The sequence below is a fragment of the Lissotriton helveticus genome, chromosome 5_1 (genome assembly GCF_964261635.1).
Source record: "Lissotriton helveticus chromosome 5_1, aLisHel1.1, whole genome shotgun sequence".
Classification (NCBI taxonomy): Eukaryota; Metazoa; Chordata; class Amphibia; order Caudata; family Salamandridae; genus Lissotriton; species Lissotriton helveticus.
In genome coordinates, this window is record NC_136065.1 from 1,600,333,390 (window position 1) to 1,600,354,593 (window position 21,204).

Sequence of the window (21,204 nt, forward strand, 5' to 3'; positions counted from 1 at the left end):
GTTCGTCCTCTTTTTCTCGTATTTCTCACGGCACTCCTAATGGTTCCCAGTCAGGACCGTAGATCACTCGAGAGAGGTCTGTTCGGAACTAGTGAAGTTTGGATGATCGGCTGCCAGACGAGGGTCTATTGGGCAAGAGCTCTCCCGATCGTTGCAGTCGTTCACTCTGTCGTCGGGACCTCTCCCACTGGATCCACGAGTCGCTGATGGGCCCCACGCTTGGGACGCCAATTGTTAAACCTGGGACGGGTCGGGGACAATCGGGATTTGCCTGGCGGTATTGCCTCTGTGACCCTCTAGTTATTTAATCAATGAAGAGGCAGGCGCTGGAGACTGGAAGGCAGGAAACAAGGTTTTTTATTCTCTCCGGAGGAGAACACAACAAAACGGGCAGAAGGTATCGTTCTGAGGTGCTCTAGCTACATTTCTGAGGCCTGGCCTCTTATACACTGTTTTATGACTTTATTGCAGATTACATATTCATGTTAAAGTTTTGATGTATGGAAAAGACATTCCCGGAACTCCCCTTTGGGCCCGTTCCCACACACATTTACAGTTGAAGTCCCCACCCTAGTCACAATAGGTGATGAGTATCGCGCAGCTGGATATTCCGCCGATTCACGGAATGTGGGGTGTTTGATCGGATCTCATGGAGTGGGGGCTTTGATCAACCCGGGGATCCTTTGGTGGGGGAAGCTTTCTATTGTACGGGGAGGGGCAAGGAATGGTATCGGCAGTGCTGGGTGTCGGCCTGGGAACGGGGAAGACAAACGGGCACACGGGGGAAAAAAGGGGGGTTTGCATCTAAGGGCCGGGGATCGAGAAAGGGAAGAAGGGAGGTGTCGCGCTGGGAACAGGATGAGGGCCTGGGGCAGAGCAGCGCCGAAGAGGGGTTTATGATTCAAGGCAGGTGCAAGCAGGGGGTTGGTCAGCGTGCAGGCTTAGTGAGGGCGAAGGGCTATATCAGGGGCCAGCGGCATGCAAAAGGGTTCGCTCTGATCAAGGCATCTTAAAATGGCGGGTGCGCACGACAAAAGTGTGGCATCAGGGGAAGAGGCAAGATGGCGCAGATAATGTTCACCAAACCGTACTAATTTTCAACAGCCCCGGGTACCACTGGTACAATTTACTGGGTACTTACAGAGGTTACTGAAGTTGTGCCAACCGTGGTACATTTTTAGGAAAAAGCTCTGGCACTGGAAACCTGGTTAGCAGGGACTCAGTGCACTTTCATTTCAAATCACATCATGTTCCAGGCAAAATGTGGGGTCTAGCCAAGTCAAAAGAGACACGTTCCTACAATTGGGATCTTTTTTTATACATGTTGATCTGCTAACCAAAAAAGCTGTAAATCTATACCCATCTAAATACTCCTTGAAGGAGTGCAAATTTACTACATTTTGTAATTCACAAACATTGGAAGTAGTAGACTGGGAACGCTCTGCCAGTCTCAACTTTCCATGCATAGTAGTGGCAAGTAAACACCCAAAAGGTGATGGGATGAAAGCTTGCAAATAGTCTAACCAGTCGCAATAGGTCAGGTATCATTTCAACCCATCATTTTTCCCCCACTGTGCAACTCACGACAGAGGCCCACCTAATGTAAATCCTGACCCTGTTCCTTGTGAATTCTGTCCACCCCAAATCGTGGTCATCTAACACATTCTACCTGCAGTCCACTACTTTTTTGAGTTGGGAAATATGAGATTCATAGCCCTCAAATTTCTCTGACAAAGGTAGGTACCTGCCAACAGTATGTGGTGTTTATAGGGGTGCTCTTGTTTTAAACCATGTTTTTGGCCCCCTTTGGGTATTTTTTCTTTAATGAAAAAAACTCCTAAACCAAAATTTTTTGCGTCTAAAACAAACAAAAAACAATGGCACTGATGTGCAGAGATTCTTCCTGCTAGTAGAGTTCTTAAACCATGTTCGAGGCACAGGTCTGAAACAGGCTAGGGAGTGATAGATGCATCTCAATAATTCGGTTGGCAATCATCAGTGTTCCCAGGGGTCGTAGTGGTGGGCGGCCCCTCACTTTAAAGGTGAGGGTTTCCGACAGTGAAGGCAGCTGAGCCAACACCATTGTAAACTGTGGTTTCCCCACCTTCATACTGGTTGGAGGAAAACTCAGTTTGTCAGAGAGGGAACACTGGTTATTAATGGCTATGCTTCAATTCCAAAAAATCTTAATGACCCCAGGTTATTTGACCAAACGTGTTCAATTTGCACCAAAATGAAGAACTCATAATAAAAATGATGACTACTCGAGGGGTACGAATTTTCTATACTGTGCTGTTGATAACAGTGCAAGTTGGTGTCAGGGCTGTCCTGTTGATCTTAGAGTCAGACTACTGACTATGCTAATACACTGTTGATCTATGGGATGAGTTGGCAATCTCTGTAGTACACCTTTGATATTTATGTGGATCTTTCTCCCACAATGTGGATGTCATTGCTGTGCTGTGTATCCCAGTGCTGTGATGATTCTCTCCCTCCTGACCTCTTACTCTCCTTGGTGTTCATCTGACCCCGTTGTTGCAATGTTGTATGTTGTGGATCTAAGTTCAGTGCTGTTGATCCTAATACTGCAATGTTGGTTCCAGTGTTTCCCTGTTGACATCAGTGTTGCAGGTTTGATCTGTGGTGTGCTGTTGACCTCAATGTGGCACTGTTGATCTTCATACTGTACTGCTAACCTTAGTGTTGCGCTATTGATGCCAGTCAGTGCTATCCTGCTGATCTTGGTACTGCAGCTTCCATTCATGATGGTGTTCTGAAGAAGACTGAATGAGTCATGCGACACCTAGATAAATACCATTGAAGGAACACATGAATAAATGAATGCCTTTTTCTTTCTCTTTCTCTTGGAAGGTCCCGTTCTATGGTAAGCGTCAACATCACACCTGCCCCTGTTTGCCCAACCTGATCTGCTCCAAGTTTCCAGATGGGAGATTCCGGTGCAGTATCAACTTCAAGAACATGGACTTTTCATTCTAGCTGCCGAAGTTGAATGTAGAGACTCTTCGTCCACACCCTAAAGATTTGCCACCAAGGCAGCAGCAACCCATCTCACGCCACCTCCCTATCATTCCAACTTAGAACACTTTTTCCTGGAACCACGGTGGTGTCTTGGTTTATGTGTAAATCCATTGTACACAGTTCTTGCATGGATTATGTCGGGTTCACATGTCTGCTCTTCTGCAAATGCCTCTCCATCTTATTGACCAATCCAGTCCAACATCGAATGCTGAGTGAGAAAAATGGACAAGGAGAAGCACTGGTCCAGCAGGGGATCTGTGCACCTGCGGTTTATTTATGTGCAGAAATATTGAAATGAGTCTCCACAGATTCTATTCTCTATGGAGAAACAATGCTATGAAATAATATTAAAGAATAACGGTTAAGTACAATGTCAGAATCTTCAGGTAACAAGCAGCTACACAGTGTCTGCCACTTTTATTGTAGGTTGTTATCTTTTACTGGAGTGCACCCTTCCGAAAGCTACTTCTGCCCCGCGAGGCAATGCCTGGTTACAGAGTATATTCCCTCTGCACACATTTGTACTGCTAGGTTACAGAGTGTATCCTGCACAGACAGGCAGCACGTCCAGCTATTGTCCGGCACAAAGTTTCCTCTCTGCACAGTATGGTACTGGATGATTACTTGGCATTGCCGCTGTAGATCCAGGCAGTGTCTGCTACCAGCCCATTGTGTCTTCCAGAGATAATCCTGCTCTGTGATAATGTCTACTCTCTGTCACTGCTTCACAAAACATGTTAGTTCTGCGGTGTGGGTAGTTGTAGCAACTAGATTGTGTTGTGCATAATGCTATCTTTTTATGGCTATCATCACACAATCACACTGTGAATAAGATGGGAAAATGAGTTGCTGTATTCCAAATTGAAACATGAGTTCATGCATCTTTAAACAATGTGCACAGAATGACATGCGCCACTCTGGCATAGAACGACCTACTGCTGGGTAACACTACGCCCAGTCTGCTTGGGCAAGGGGTCTTTCACAGTCCTAGCAATAACCTTACTCTAATCCGTTGCCGTCCCAGTTGTGCAGGGGCCTGGAACCCGGTGACGCCTACTCTAGAGAGAGCAAGACTCCACGTGAGTGACATGAAGAAGCAAGAGGTGGGTGGAATGTTCAGTTCGACCTGTGAAATTGGCAACATTTTAATCACTCCACTTTACTCTTTAATGCAGAGTTCGGACCAAATTCTGACTATCACCGCGTGTCAGCATTTTCGTCCTGGGAGGCTCCTAAATAAGTGAGCTGGCCAGTGTGAGCGAGATTTGGCATTCCCTAGCAGGATTTTCTAATGCGGGCGGTCACAGGCATTCATGGGTGGTCATGGTCAGAGGGCCACCGGTCACGTTCAGAGGGCTGCTGCTCAAATAGAATTGCTGCTGCTGGAGGAGATTTTTTTGGAACAGTAAAATCAGCTCGAATGGGCGTGCGCTCTTGCGCAACGCATGGTGCAGTTCATGCTGATTTTCAGTGCTACAGGCGCTAAATTGTAGTGTGAGCAGTGCAAGATCCTTATTTTCTGCCCATTGGCAAAATTCTCTAGAATCTCTGTAACTCCCCAAATTCTACCCACCCCTAGGAGAGACCACAGGCCTCACCTCAAAGCCTCCCTCCCATACCCTGCACCCTCCCCTCATTTGAATCCAAATGCACCGCCTCTTCCCTTAAAATTCCTACTGCTCTGCAACCTTGCCCCATCCACACTGCTCTCGCTCTCGTTCTCCCAGCTCCTGCAGGACACTACCCTGTGGTGGAGGCAGGGCCATGGAATTTACTTTACACTGGCCTGTGATTTACCAAGAAAAGGAACAGTTGAAGACTAGAGGCCTCTCATTTTGCTGGGACATAAACCCGATTTGGCTGATCCTGGGAGTTTCCGGCCAATCAGGAGTATGAGTAGTGTGGGAACCACACTCTAGGGGGCTTACTTATGAGCCTGTGGGTCACGTTTGCGCCGCTGCTGCGTCACTTTTTGTGACGCACCAGCAGGATAAAAAAATGCGCCATGTTGCGTCATATTTACAAAGTGACGCATCTAGGTAGATTCTTCATTTTGTAAACCCCTGTGCCACATTATACCTGCCCCAGATATAATGTATGCAGGGTGAGCGTTCTGACACAAGTAAGCCTTGTAGAAGTGAAGCAGGGAAATCTATGAGATTTCACTGCGTCACTTCGACTCACTACATCACCTCTAGGATGTAAATGCGTCAATATCTGATGCCTGCCTCACAGCAGGCGTAAGACTGACGCAGGCACATTTTAAATGGGACTTGCCCGATTGAAATGACCCATTGATTGAGTTGCGTCACTTTCGTGACACACTCCAGCAATGCTTCATTTTTGCACCTACAGATACGTCAGAAATACTGACGTATCTGTAACTCCTTGCGACTTGATGCATCATACTGTAAATATAACGCATCCAGCATGTTGCAAAGAGGGTGCAATGAAAAGTGACGCATCGCTGTTTTCATGCAGCAATCCATCATTTTTCATAAATGAGGCCCCAGATATTTTAGCCCACGAAAAATTCACCAAATTAAACCTATTGTAATTTGAAAGGGAAAACGGCACAGAAATGAGGATACAATAACAATAGGTGGGGCGGAGCGGGGCATAGATTCCCATGGTTAGTTTCCATTTCTTTTGGGCAAATGTGGATGCCCTGCTTCGGAATTATCAATCCCAGGTGGGGCAATACAGACTCTGTATTTATTTACCCAACATGAAGGTCTCACTAGGGGCCAGAAGTAGGAGCCCTAATACCGGTCGGAAACGGCCGATTTCGGACGTTTCCGACCGGTATTAGGGTTTTCAGATGTAGGGGCATGTTATTTTAAGAATCGGTAATTTTACCGATTCGGTAAATATACCGATTCAGTAAAATACCGAATCGATATATTTACCGAATCGGTAAATCCATATGTAGCTGACACTCCTAAGAGTGCCACAGGCCCTTAAGAGTCAGAATTTTACCACACAATCCTATTGTGTGGTAAAATACCGAATTCAGGTGTGAATGCACATCCGTGCATGCACACCTGTGCCATGTGACACACAGACATGCCCTTAGGGCATGTATGTGTGCCACATGTCACACAAGCCTGTACTTGGGGTGCTGGAGGGTGTCAAAGTGATACCCCCTGCACCCTTGCAGGATTCGGTATTTACAGATTCGGTAAATCCCGAATCGGTATTGCCCATTGATTCCTATGGGCTTCAAGGCCCATAGGAATCAATGGGCAATACCAATTTGGTATTTACAGAATCGGTAAATACCGAATCTTACAGATTCGGTATTCCTGAATTCAGAATTACCTAAATCTGCCCCCTTCCCATATACAGACTCTTAAATACCGAATCGGTAAAATTCGGTATTTAAGAGTCTGTAATTGGGAATTACCTACATCTGCATATTTCCCAGACACATGGGGCCTCATTTATGAGGCTATGCGTCATGTTTACGCCGCTGGTGCGTCACTTTTTGTGATGCACCAGTTGCGTAAACAATGCGCCATATCTACAAAGTGACGCATCTAGGTAGACACGTCACTTTGTAAACTCCTGCTCCACATTATACCTGCGCCAGGTATAATGTATGCAAGGGAGGCGTATTGACGCAAGAAAGGGTCGTAGAAGTGACGCAGTAAAATCTATGTGATTTCACTGCGCCACTTCTAGGACAAAAATACGTCAATTTCTTACACCTGCCTCACAGCAGGCGTAAGACTGACATAGGCCCTTTCACATGGGGCTTGCCCCATGTGAAATTATACATTGCTGGAGTTGCGTCACTTTTGTGACACACTCCAGAAATGCGCCACTTTTGCGCCATACAGATACGTCAGAAATACCGACGTATCTGTAACTCCTTGCGCAATGATGCGTCATACTGTAAATATGACACATCATTGGTGGTGCAAGGAGGGCGCAGTGAAAATTGACGTATCGCTGTTTTCACGCAGCGATGCGTCACTTTTCACAAATGAGGCCCATGGAATCTTGCACTGCTGCTGCACGTTACAGGATGGCAGTCCTATAACAGTTTCTTGAGTTATGGAACTGTGCACTGCTGATAAACCTATGTTGCATGTTAGTGTAGCGCGGTGAACACCTTTTTACTATACATGAACTAACGCAATTGCCACTTTCAGGTGCAGGGTAGTACAGTGTGAAAGAGGGGGTGGCAAATGGTGCAAGGTGGGGAGCGCATGGCGCAAGAAGTCAGAATATGGTGCAAGAGAGAGGAGGGTGCATTTGGATGTGCATGGCTCTAGATGGAGTGTAAATGAAAGTTAAAGTACACGGAGAAATGTGTAAGTCTTAATATGCAGCGATAGGTGAAACGTAGAATTCAAGGAGCAATGGGTAAGAGAATGCAAGGGGGCACAATGTGCAGTTTAGACCACACAGGTGCTAGAGAGGAAACACAGTACGAGATACTATAGTAGTGTGGAGGAAAAACTGCAGTATGCCTCCTTAGCTAGAAGGTTACTGGGACAGGAGGAGGTAGACTAGTGTTAACGCGGGATTTCTGGTATATTGTTATAGATCTAGATCCCAACTCAGGTCGACTGAACCGTTGGTACCTGTCATAGAGTAAAAGGCAATCCACTACTAGGTCAATCAATTAATGACTTACACCACTCTAAAGAACCACTTACTCTTAATAAGTTTAAAAGTTTATTACAAAGCCAAACTTAACTGAAGATACAAACATCTCAATATAAGGTTCAAAAGATATACGGGTATCAATACAAACATAAATTTTCTAAATGCTCTTAGTCGGCAGAAGAATATTACCAAAACCAATTCAAAAATCATCAAAGTTGCAAGAATAGACACAAGCTGTAGCTTATGAGTCATTTACAGAAAGGAAGAAAATCCAGATTAGACTGTCCCTACACTAGACTAAGTGACATCCCTACTTAGCAAAATCTTAACCTAAAAAGGTGTCAGCAGTAGTGACTTCCAAAGAAGATCACTCACTTCCCTTAGTCTTCGTTGTAAATCGGTGTCTCGCAGTTAACCTATCTGCCTACCCATCCGCTCTCTTAGGTTCCTCAGACCATCTGCCCTAACTCCACCCATGGGTGCTGTCCCTAATACAAAATCACATTTACAATAGAAACGCCCTTTAGAGACGCCCCTCACGTGGTGTTGGTTCTGGTATTTTCCATGCTGATACTCCTCTGGGCCCATCGTTAGCGTTGACCTTGCTTCCCAGGCTCCTCTCCGGCAGGACGTTACCCCCCAGAAATTTCTGAAGCCTCCTCCAGGCCTGTGCCTGGTTCTCTTGAACAAAAGTCTATTCATCACTCTCTTGATTGGAACCTCCTCGCACCTGCAAACAGACACTTGTACTGTGGGCCCCAAATTCCGGCCTCCACTGTATCTTCTAAGTCGTAAACCATCGAGCAAGCTCCACAAATTGTGCCTAGCACGACCTTTCTCTAACGAGCACATACAGATCAAAAGAAACAACTTTGTCTATTCAGACCTATTAAAAATACATGAACGGGCCTGTGCACTCTGCAAACCTTTAATTTCTTAATTTAAACAGTATTCTAACTTATTACACACAATGATTATATGAAACATCTATAAAACATATATTTCAGTTCTATGATCAAAAATACCTTGAATTATAACAACATCATCAAAATCCATCATCGTGTAAGAGTGTAACAGCATCTTGTACTCTATGTGAACTGCCAAGTGGCCTACACATTTCTACAATAGCAGAATTACATTTTCCTCTACAACAGCCACATAACATGGTATTTCAACATTATTATAACATCTTTACACACTTCTACATTAGCTTTTCACACTGATATATGCAGTCTATTCTAGTTAAACACTCTTATGTATTTTCACTCTATAAATTCGACACTCTTATATAATTTTTACTAAACTAATACAACGTGCTTGTAAATATGGTGCACTTCTATATTTTCTTGATTTGCGCTCTCTCAATCCCCCCTTTGATGACTTTTAGTAGGCATCACCATCACAACACCATCCCTGAGGTATGGTCTGAGTCAAACTGAAGTCGTTGCAGTACCCTCTCGTTTCATCATCTCTAGAGCCTTCAGACTCATGTACTGATTATCCTGCATCGCAGTCAATCTCCTCTCCTGCTCTCTCATGGTTCTTTGCAACCTGTTTGATCTATACCATTGGTACAGCCGCACCAATCCCCACAAAGTGATTATACAAATCACTATTATGATGATAGGTTTCAGTATGTACCAAATGAAACCCTTTCCTAGGTTGGCAAACCAACCTCCAACTTTACCCATTCCTTGACCTACTTTCTCCCACACTGTTACCTTTGTCAAATCCTCAATTTCATGATGTATTTCAGTAATGTTCCCAATGTACTTTTCTAAAGGTTTTGAATTGTCTGGAATGTAAGTGCAACATTCTTGGACCTTCAAAGCCTTACAGACTCCTCCCTCTTTGGCTAACAGAACATCTAGAGCAAGTCGGTTCTGAAGAACCACTGCCCTTATCGATTGCATCTCTCCCTCCACCAGCATTAATGATCTAGCAGTACTGGCGGACAACCTATCTACAACTGTTGCCAATCTTCTAATCTTGACATCATTTAGTGCTATCCCTAAAATAGGAAACATAGCACCAAAGACGTCTCCAACTACCTCCTCACTGCTTATATCCCTTCTTCCTCTAACTTGAGTTCCTCCCTCTATAATTTCCAAATCCTTAGCATGGTATATTTTGGGGAAGACAATTGCCAAATAACATGATCCATACCAATTATCTGGTAGTTTCACGTATGCATTTCTTCCACACACAAAATATACATTTGGGATCACCTGCATTTCCTTCAAGAAGTCTTTTGAGTAGTACTCTAATTGGAAAGCATGTTCACAACTTACTTTTCCCACAAACACATTCTCGTAATAGGTTTCACCCCTATGTATACACAGTTTCCCCTTTTTCTCTCGGTCTAAAGCTATTGGACCATTGCTTTGGTGTGCCCTTTCTTCCTCGGTCCAATCTGTTTTCCATTGACCTGAAGCTTTTAAGATCTTCTGTCTCCGGTATCGATCATCCACTTGTCCTACAAATTTTTTCTCAATTTCCGACACTTTACAGGTCAAATTATTTCTTCGGGCGTGTGAAGTATCTAATGTTTTCCAAGGAAGGAAAAATTTCTGTAATCTGTCTTCACTCTTATAATAATCCCACTTATTTAAATGCTTGTAGTTCGGCACTTCTGGTAAAACAGCATCGAAGTTTGAAAAATAGTATTCAAACCCATCATGTTCATAGAATATACTAAGCAACAAACTACATGTGATTCCATAAGTCAATGGAAGATGATGATATCTGATACCTTCGTCTACAGAGGCTGGCAATTTCATGCAAACATAACAATTTCTGGCCTCCATAGCATCAATGTATTCATAAAGCAATTTAGCATATGCATTTGATTTAAAATTTCCCTGTGATTCATCTACATGTAACCTACGAGTCTCAGCTGCTAGTAAAGCTTTGTCTTTCTCTGTATTGTTCCCCTTTTGACCAGCAGTAGTAGGTTTCTGTATCGATGCAATCTTCGCTTCCTTTGATGTTTTCCCTTCATTTTCATGTCCCACTACATAAGATATAGTAACTACTAAAACTATAAGAAAAATCACTCCCACTAAAAGTGTGCCTACTATACATTTGGTCCTGCGGTTCGGGTTGCCAGCCTCCATGATCTCAAGTCAGTATAGCTCTGGTTTTCTTTCACAGCACAATGTCTCTTTTCGAACCACACCTGGAAGCTGATAATCTTCTCCGCAAGATCAGTCTTTGTTTTCTATAGCAACGGACAACCCTAGCCCTTCTCCGTCCACTAAATGGAAGTCCCTAGTTTCTTCTTCTTCCACTTGGCGCTAGGTTATCTCTCAATTTGGTTATTTACAAAGTCTTTCACACAGTCTTTTAGCAATCCGAAATTATACGTGTTCCAGCAACTCTAATCACGGCTTCTAATATTTCCAAACGAAGAAGGACCTCCTCAAGTATTGACCTCCTTGAACAACAAATCGGAAATTCTATTCTGTTTAAAACCAGGTCTCTTATTCCGCTCAGATAAGGAGAATAGGGGATATTGAGTGTCAGCAACCCTTCGACCTCCACTCCCGGTATCAGAAACACTATTTCCACTGTTATGATGGGGTCAGTACTGGTCAGGGTCACTTCCCTCACCCTCCCTGATCTCTGTACACTGGACATCTGCAGCGAGGTAGGTCCACTCAGGAGTAGCGTATCTTCTGCAAGGCACTCGCACCCTCCTCGATCTTCTCGGACCTTCCTGTTCCTGTCCTTGTGCACTTTTGTCCAAATCCGAGTCTTCAGATATAGGGGCAAAAGTTTTCTCTGGAGCTGGCTTCAAGCTCGGCCTCTTTCTTCTTTCACTTGGCCAACTAGCTTCTCCACGCCTCGCTCTCCTATATCTCGTCCTCACACTCGGTTCTTGATCACTCTGGACTTGATCTGTGTCTGAGCCGTATTCACAGCAACTTTCTCCTTCTGTGGGAACTTCAGTTTCACTGCCGTCCTGTCCTTCTTCTTCTTGTTCTGTAGAGCTCCCAACTTCTTCCGACACCCCCACAGCTTGACTGATCCCCTCTAGTGGTTCACCGTCTACAGCTGGATTTTCATCTGCGAGGGAAGCTGTTTCTTCCAGGGGTGCTGGAACTCTTCGAGTATGGGAAGCGTGAATCCAGTTTGGCAGCCCTCCACACTTCACAGCGGTATTCGTTGTCAGGATAACTTGATAGGGGCCCTTCCAACGCACATCTAGGCAGTTCTTCCGGACGTGCTTCTTCAGCAGAATCCAGTCACCTGGGCACAAGTCGGGACATAGATCTCTTGAAGATGGAACTTCAGCAGCCTGCACCTGAAGAGACACAGAATGAATGGCGTCAGACAGACCCTTGCAGTAATCCAGGATCAGGTCATCTGTAATATTCAACAAAGCTGTAGTTGGTACAGACGGAAGTCTCATTGCCCTCCCCATTAAAACTTCATGTGGAGAGAGACCTATCACTCTGTCTGGTGTGCTACGCATACTCATAAGTACCAAAGGCAGAGCATCAGGCCAGCTTAAGGACGTCGATGAACATACTTTGGCTATTCGGGACTTGAGTGTGCCATTTATTTGCTTCACAATACCTGAAGTCTCTGGCCGATAGCTACAGTGCAACTTCTGATCAATGTTCAATGCAGAGCAAAGCATCTTCACAACTTCACTGTTGAAATGAATTCCTCGATCTGATTCCAGGGAGGTCGGCACCCCGAAGCGCGGGATCAACTCTCTAAGCAACAACTTTGCTACTGTGAGTGTATCGCACCTACGTGTAGGGTATGCTTCGACCCATCTGGAAAATATGCATACAACCACCAGAACATACCTGAGGCGGTTGCTTTTTGGCATCTCAATAAAATCTAATTGCATTCTGTTGAAAGGCCCCCCAGACCTCCCAATGTGACTCATTGTAACTGGTGTTCTTTTCCCTACATTCAATTGCTGACATGTAACACATCTCTTACACACTGCTTCTGCTGCAATCCTGAATTTTGGACAATACCAGGTCTGCCTGAATACTCACAGCATAGCATATCTTCCTAAATGTACTGGACCATGTATCTGTCGTGCCATTGGACTCGCCAATTCCTCAGGTAACACTGCCCTTCCATCTGCTGAAACCCAAAAATCCATTTCACTTTTCACGCAACCTGCTGTTTCCCATGCCTTTTTCTCAGAATCAGGTGCGTTCTCTTGCATGTTTTTTAAGTCCTCCCAAGTATCAACTGTTTCTAGCATCATGTTTAACTCGGTCCTTTCCTGAGCCCCACCCACTTCCACCTCCGTGAAAGAATATCCTTGCTCCGCACAGTAGCGGGCAACTTCGTCTGCATATCTATTACCTTGCGACACAAAATCTGTATTTTTGGTGTGGGCTACGCATTTGACAATTGCAATTGCTGCTGGACCTTGTAATGCTTCTAACAACAGTCGCACAAATTCCCCATTTCGAATAGGCGAACCAGAGGAGGTCATGTAACCTCTCTGAGACCACAACTGCCCAAAATCATGAACTACACCGAAACCATATTGGCTATCGGTATAAATGGTGACTCTAATTTTGTTTCCTGCTAAACAAGCACGTGTCAATGCAATGATCTCTGCCACCTGAGCGGAATGTACTCCTTCCAGGCAAGCGGCTTCTACAACTCCAGTAATGGTGCAAACAGCATAAGCTGCTCTCAACCGACCAGTATCGTCTCTTAAACATGAGCCATCAACAAAGAAAATTTCATCAGGGTCGATCAACGGCTCATCCACAATATCTGGTCTTGGCTTCGTGCATAGTTCAGTCACGTCAAGGCAATCGTGGTCTTCACATTCCTCGCCTTCTATATCATTAGGAAGTGGCATCAATGTAGCAGGATTCAAAACAGAGCACCTCTTAAGGGTCACGTTCTCCGCAGCAAGTATAACTTGCTCGTAGCGCGTGAGCCTACTACTAGTCAAGTGCTGTGTCTTGGTCCTGGTCATTAACAGTTCTACAGAATGAGGTACATACACCACTAACTGGTGTCCCATGACAATATTTTCACACTGCTCAATGCTGACACCTGTTGCAGCAACGGATTTGAGACATCCGGGCAACGCTGCGGCTACCGGATCTAAAGTAGCCGAAAAGTATGCAACTGGTCTACGGGCATTTCCATGAATCTGTACCAAAACTGACAAACACACAACCCTCTCTCTCGCAGCAGAAAAGTGAAAATGGTTTTTCATAGTCAGGCATCCCCAAAGCCGGAGCGCGACACAAGTCCTCTCTCAGCTGTAGAAACGCCATCAAACAGTCCTTGTCCCATGGTACCGGATCACTCACCTTCTTGTGCATCAGTTTTTGTAAAGGTTTTGCTTTCAGTGAAAAGTTAGCTATCCACTGTCGGCAATAACCAACCATTCCTAGGAACATCCTGACTTCTCTCTGTGTCGTAGGCGCGTTCATCTTCATTATCGCCTCTATCCTATCTGGTGACACTTTGCGCTTTCCTTTCTCTATCCGGTGACCCAAGTACTGTACTTCTGTCAAACAGTACTGCAATTTGTTCGGAGATACCTTGTGTCCATTTTCAGCTAAATGGTTCAGCAAGGCAATGGTATCTATCTTACAAGCCTCTTCCATTTCTGACGCAACAAGTAGGTCGTCTATGTACTGGACCAGAACCGAGTTCTGCGGCAGTACCAGACTTTCAAGATTTTTCTTCAACAGCTGGTTGAAAATTGATGGGCTTTCTGTATACCCCTGTGGGATACGACACCATGTTAAAACGCGATTTTCCAGCTTAAAAGCAAAAAGGTACTGGCTCTCCTCATCTAATGGGATTGAAAAGAACGCCTGACAAAGGTCTATCACTGTGAACCACTCAGCTTGGAATGGTATCTGAAACAATATCACTGATGGATTCGGTACCACTGGACAACATGAAACAACTATGTTATTAATCTTTCAAAGATCTTGTACTATTCTGAATTTCCCACTAGGTTTCTGCAAACCCATAATCGGGGAGTTGCATGGACTTCCCACGATTTCCTTCAGTATTTCCTGTTTTATCATAGAGTCGATTACAGGTTTTATTCCTGCAATCGTCTCCGGGGTCAGTTTGTATTGGGGCATTCTTGGATATTCAGCATTTGGCTTTACCATAATCTTCACTGGTTTTACTCCTTTGATCAGTCCTATCTCTTCTCCAGTAAAATCCCATACTTCTGATGACACTGCATCTCGTAAATCCCATGGGAGCTCCTCCACTGTCAGGGTAGGATACAGTTCTATGCATGTTCTCGAATTTGCAACTTTAAAGGTAGCATCATCGTCTGTAGTCTGTACCTCCACTCCCTGAGGTGTGCAGTATATTGTGCAGTTCAGTTTGCACAATAAGTCCCTTCCTAACAGACACACAGGACTAGAATCACATACCACAAACTGATGTTCATCGGTGTAGTTTCCTATTTTCACTGATACTGGTTCCGTCAAAGGGCTATTCATCCTTCTATTTGCAACCCCTACCACCTGAATCGTTTCCCCCGACATTGGTAGATCTGGAACCACTGCCGATCTCAAAGTTGATCGAGTAGCTCCAGTATCCACCAAGAATGTTGTAGGACACCCTGCCACTTCAGCCTCAACAAATGGTCCTCTTTGATCCACCTCTAGTACTGCCCCGAGGGTACAGTCCTCCGCTCTATTTACACGTCGTCCCGTCAATGGATCAACGTAGTAACACTCTTCTTCACCTGTGAAAAAAGGCATTTGTCTATAGACCTTTCCCCCTGTCGTAATCTTTGGTGGCTGCGGGAACTGAGCTCGTGGAGCCGAAGTCCCCACTTTGGCCACCTTACTCTTTGTCACTGTCACCCTTTGGGCTGGAACTTCCTGCACTTCCTCCTCTAGAACTTCTAGTTCTCCGTTTTCAGGGTTATATGGACACTCGCGTCTCCAATGTCCCACCTGGTGACACTGGTGGCACTTTGTCGTTTTTTTCAATGTAGCAAAGTCTATTCTAGGTCTCATATTTTCCTCGTTGTCCCTATTCTGACTATTTAATTTCCGTCCCATTGTCCCTGTTCCCTGTTGCTGCTGTCCTCCCTTTCCAGCTGACTGCATTTGCACCATCATCAGTTTCTCTTTTAGTTTCTTTGCTTTGGACTCTATTTCATCACTGCAATACCTTGCGTATCTCAAAATCTCATCCAATGGTTTGTTTTGCCAACAAATTAAATGTTGCTGAATCATCAAACAAATATCGGGTCTCAACCCCAAAACGAACTTCGATACAAACTGTCCTATATCCTTGGGATCCATTACATCTAGTCCACTATATTGTTTGAACGTTTTCAGCAATCGTTCATAATACTCATGAACTGTCTCCTTGGGTTCCTGTCTTGTTCGGTCTATTTTTACCCAATCTATGTCTTGTGGTGGCACCTTATCCTTCAGCCATGTCATCACCCTTTCATATTTTACCATTACACTTTCTGACGGTCCATTAGTGCGAGTATCCCTTTCTGGTTCTGCAGTTGGCCACTCGACACTAACCTTACATGCTAGCCACAAATCTCCTGGGACCACAATATCAAACAAGGTGTTCAAATCAATCCACAATACTTTTGAAATCTTGACAAACCTCTCTACCTGCTTGTACCACTCTACAGGATTCTCCCTTAACTTCGGAAATGAGTTTGTAAATGCAGCCAAATCTCCCCTACTCCAGGGCACGTGTACATAACTTCCATTCGCTATTTCTCGCAAAGGGAATGCCTCCATCTGCATTAGCCTTCCCTCCGGAGACATCACATTCGCACTCCGTCTAACAGTTCCCTTTTTGGACCACCTCTCTTCCCATTTGTCCAGATCTCTCCATGCTCTTATTCCTTTGATCAGCTCCCTTATGTGTGTTTTTAATCCAGTTGTCCTCCTCTCATCTAAGTACTGATCTGAATAATGCAACCTGTGGTTACCCTGTAATGCCTTGGTTCTGGACAAATCTACCATATACTTGTCTGCCAGTTCAGACAGTTTCTCATGAGTTGCTCTTGCCTTCCGAGTAATATCCTTTGCTATAAACAGCAGCTCATCTTGTTCGTACATGTCGATCCTTTCTAAAGACAATGTACCATCTATTATATCGTCCAGATCAGATCTTAAGCTGGTCACATCGAGTCTTTTGGCTTTTATTACAGCTCTCAGCATGCCATCTCTAGGGAGTCTATTTACATCTCTCCCATCACAGCTCTGAGTCCTACGTCTAGGCTCAGGCGAGTTATGGGGAGTCCTCCCATGCTCCCATCTCTCCAGGTCCCATGCAGTTCCATCCTCTCTGGGTGTATGGTGAAACACTCCTCTATTTCCCATAGTCCCACATTTCCCATTCTGCCTGGTTTCTTTAGGTGCATGGTAAGACATTCCATTATTCCCCATGTCTTCACAATTCGCCTGTGACCTCTGATCACTCGACGCATGGCAAGATCCTTCACTGTTCCCCGTGTTCTCACGATTCCAGTGCTGTACGTTATCATTAGGTGCGTGGTGAGTGCACTGATCCAGCGGCCTATAGAAAATATATCATAAACAACGCTACCCAACTTCTTAACCTATAAACAACATTCTACACTCATTTATGGACCCATTTATAAACATGACATATTTTGGGCCTACTGAATCAGGTGGTCAGATTAAATCTTTATACACATTATCTACAAACTATATACAAATTTATACATCTGCGGAAAGAATATTGTTATTAGGATGAATCCTAACCATTTAAAACGACCACCATTGGCGATGAGATCTAGCTAATAGTAACCTGCACTTCTGAATAATCAAGACCAGCTTGTTTGTCAAAAGTAAGATTTTATTTACTAAATTATGGTATTTCAAAATGTAATTTTATAAATGCATTTTTATTAGCATTAAAGTAAGCATGTTTGAAAAGTTTCATAAGAAAATTACAGTTTAAGTAAGAAATTCAAAGTTTAAGTAAGATTTTAGCAGTTTAGCATTTCTAAAGCCTAAATCCCTAGCTAAGCTAAATAAATGGAAAATAAAGTAAAGTTCTTTGAGGATTCTTACGTGCTCCACGCAAAGTCCAGCAGCACTTCACCCTCATCGGAAAGTCAGAAAGCAGCAGCCAGCCCATCCCTAAGGGCATGACTTTTTATACCTTTCTATGCTAGCTAAACTAAGCGAAGGAAAGTTTTCATAAATCCTCGAAGTCCCATTGGTTGAGAGTGACAAGTGACATGTCACCCACATTTCAAAAGTTCCATTAGATCACGTTTCTTAAAGACCATTGTCTTTTCCGAATGCAACCAGGAGCTTCCTTGGTTTGCAACAATTGTAAATCAATATTCTCACAGTGTTCATTTCATTTCCGCGGGTGCCAAGTTAGAGCTGACAAAATTGTCCTTTATCACATTTCCGACCTTGGCCACGTCCGACAGAATGATGACAGCACATCAGTTTTTGCTTTGTGAATGCAGCTTTGACGAACACTTTTTTCAGAATGGGCTTCTCGTGACTTGTGCAGAAGTAAAATTCAGCTTTAGCAAACTCGAGCAAACTAGGCCCAAAAGCAGGCAACTTATGCTTTCTAGTAATAAACAAAAACAAGAAAAGTATTAATTAAAGAAATAATGTTGATTCTGTATCCACCCTAGGTTTACTAATTAATTAACCCTCCCGATTAGTCTAATGTTACCTAGCAAATGCAAACAAATAAAGCAGCGTTTATATCTACCAGTCTTCATTAATCCATGAGACTTATGTGCACCTAGAATAGTAGAAATGACATCACATAGACAAGGAAAAGCAAAATAAGCACATGCTTCTTTTAAGTTTGCTGCAGTTAGTAATGACAAAAACGAAAACGACAAATTATTTTTATTATTTTGCACGAACAAAAAGATGCAACATTTATGCACGTTTATGAGCACACATGTTAGTCCCCCCATGTGTAAAGTTTAATCTAAGTTGTATTAATACAATACATCACAAATCATTAATATTATTATTCATGTTATGGAAATGTGACTTTGCGAGTTTAAACAAAATTTTGTTTTCTATCTCGCTCCATCAACTCCCTCATCTGGTGATTAACAAATCACCACACTAACACCCAAAAATTTTGGTAATTAAAATTTCCGAGAAATTGATTCAAATTCATTTGTATCAGTAATCCTAAAAATCTGTTTCTGCATAATCTTTGGAATTAGCATAACGCTCTCTATGTAACTCCTGTAATTCAATCTCCCTTTCTTCTTCTTTTCTAAGTTTATAGATTCTTTTCTTTTCTTTCAACTGCTTCTTTCTCTTATGCAACAAACAACCTATTTTAGTCAAAATAAAGATGAATACTATTATAATCAAAGGTGCCAAAATCTTGCCAAGAATTGAACTACCAATATCATGAAACCAATTTTTGATTGCTTGGAACCTTTTTGAAAGTTTCCCTGTAAAATCATCTTCTTCTAAAGGAATTATCTCTGAATGCATTTGTGTAATGTTTTTAATGTACATCTCAATATTCTTACTTTCGTCAGGTATATATGTGCAACAATGTTGTACATGTAAAATGCCACAGACTCCTCCCTCTTTTGCTAGGAGTATGTCTAAAGCAAGACGATCTTGAATCACCATAGATCTGATTGCAACTACTTCAACATTCACTAATTGGAATCCATCAGCAGTGTCTGTTGACAATCTGTCAACAATTGTGGACAATTTTCTAATTCTCCCTGCATTTAGGGTTATACCAACAAAAGGTATCACTGCTTGAAAAATATCTCCCAGAACTTCTGTGAAAGTTTCTCTTTTGACTCTATTTACATAATTATGAATTTTGAACAATCCTTCTGAATCTCTATCAACATGAAACACTTTAGGAAAAACAATTCCCACATAACAAGTTCCATACCAGTGGTCTGGAAGGTTGTAGTAGGCTTTGTCACCACAAACAAAATAAATCCCAGGGAAGATAGGATCTCTTCCACCTTTGAATCCCAAACCTCCCAAAATCTGATAAGTATCTTCACAGTTACTTGCACCTACAAAATAATTATCAAAAAGTGTATTATCTCTTCTAATGCAAAGCTTTCCACTAACTGGTTTATCTATGTGAATAGCAACATTTTCAAGCATTTTGCCATTTAATTTCTCATCCTCTTTTTGCCAAAATTTTGACTTAGTCTGCTTGACTAATTCATTTCTTTTGTAAATTGCTCTTCTCTCCTCAACCATATTCAAAAATTTCTTTCCTTCAGCACTCAATTTGCATGTTAGATTATTCTTGTAAGCATACTCGTAAGTGAGTTCGTTAGTAACAAGGAAAAATTCTCTCATTTGTTTTGCTTTCTTGTGCTTATTTAAAGCACCATCAATCTTTATATTCGCAAAAATCTCGTCAAAATCTGAATAGTAATATTCTAAGCGTCCAGTTTGATAAAATAAGCTAGTTAACACACTACATGTTACACCATATGTGAGAGGAAGCATATTGTATGTCACTCCCTCAGAAACAGAAGCAGGTAACTTGACGCAGACATAGCAGTCTTTAGCATCCATTACCTTGACATATTCACTCAAAAGCTTAGTGAATGTATTACTTGAAAAATCACTAATAGATTTATCTTGATGAAAGTTAGGTTGATGATCAATAACTTTAGCAGATGCACTATGTTTAGTTTGACTAACCAAAGCTTTGCTTGTCATGTTAACTTTGTGTAATTCTCTATTCATCTCTAATGGGATGATCACAGCTAAAACTAACCAGAGCAGTATTAAAATGAGCAGACACACCAGAGTCATCTTACAGCATCTCTTAAAAACAGAACACTTTGAAGTGCTCTCCTTAACATAAGGCATTTTTGGTTAGTTAGTTTTGCCACAAAATTAAAAACAAAATTAAATTTAAAATTTCTAAGACTTAAACTATTTATACCCCCCTTTTAAAATAATTTTATTTTTAAAACCCTAAACAAGTTTTCTTCGACCTTATGTCATACATAAGATTTCTTCAACTAAACAGTTTTTCTTCGACCTTATGTCAGCTAACAAAATTTCTTCAGCCTTTTGCCAAATTAAAATTTCTGTACTTCAATCATTGTCACTAATTTCTTCTATTTTGTTTTCTTCTTCACTACTACCATAAATGTCAATAACGGGTGGAATTACTAAATAAGTCCACTCAGGAGACTTGTATTTCTGGTTTGGTCTCACTATTCTTTTTCCTTTTCTCGACACCACTTCAATTTTCCTTCCAACTCCCACTTCCTTTCCAGGACTCTTTTGACTACTGATTTCTTCGACTTGCTCTTTAGGTTTCTTGATCAACCTAACTCTCAATCTTCCACCAGGCCAGTAGTCTGCTTTTCTCACGTATTTCTTCTTTGGTTCAGAAGCATTTGATTCTGACTTCCAAGCCCTTTTCTTTCTGTTTTCACTTGCACCATCCACGTCACTTTCTTCAGTTTCGTAGTCTGAAATTTCAATTGACTCAGGAACTTCTCTATTCGGCAGTTTTACTCCTTCAGGAACACTTCTCTGATTTCCAATACTGGTACTT

At 42.7% G+C, this 21,204-nt stretch overlaps 1 protein-coding gene and 1 pseudogene across 1 annotated transcript in view; one reads left to right on the forward strand and one right to left on the reverse strand.

Annotated features, from left to right (window-relative positions):
- PROK1 (prokineticin 1) overlaps positions 1-3,386 on the forward strand; it is a 200,608-nt gene extending 197,222 nt beyond the window's left edge. The window contains exon 3 of the mRNA XM_078640568.1: positions 2,872-3,386. Coding sequence (XP_078496694.1) covers positions 2,872-2,997 — 126 coding nt within the window. The 3' untranslated portion in view covers positions 2,998-3,386. The remainder of the gene's footprint in view (positions 1-2,871) is intronic.
- A 1,326-nt stretch (positions 3,387-4,712) lies between these two features.
- The window catches only part of LOC144752708 (small ribosomal subunit protein eS6-like), a 118,356-nt pseudogene continuing 101,864 nt past the window's right edge, over positions 4,713-21,204 (reverse strand).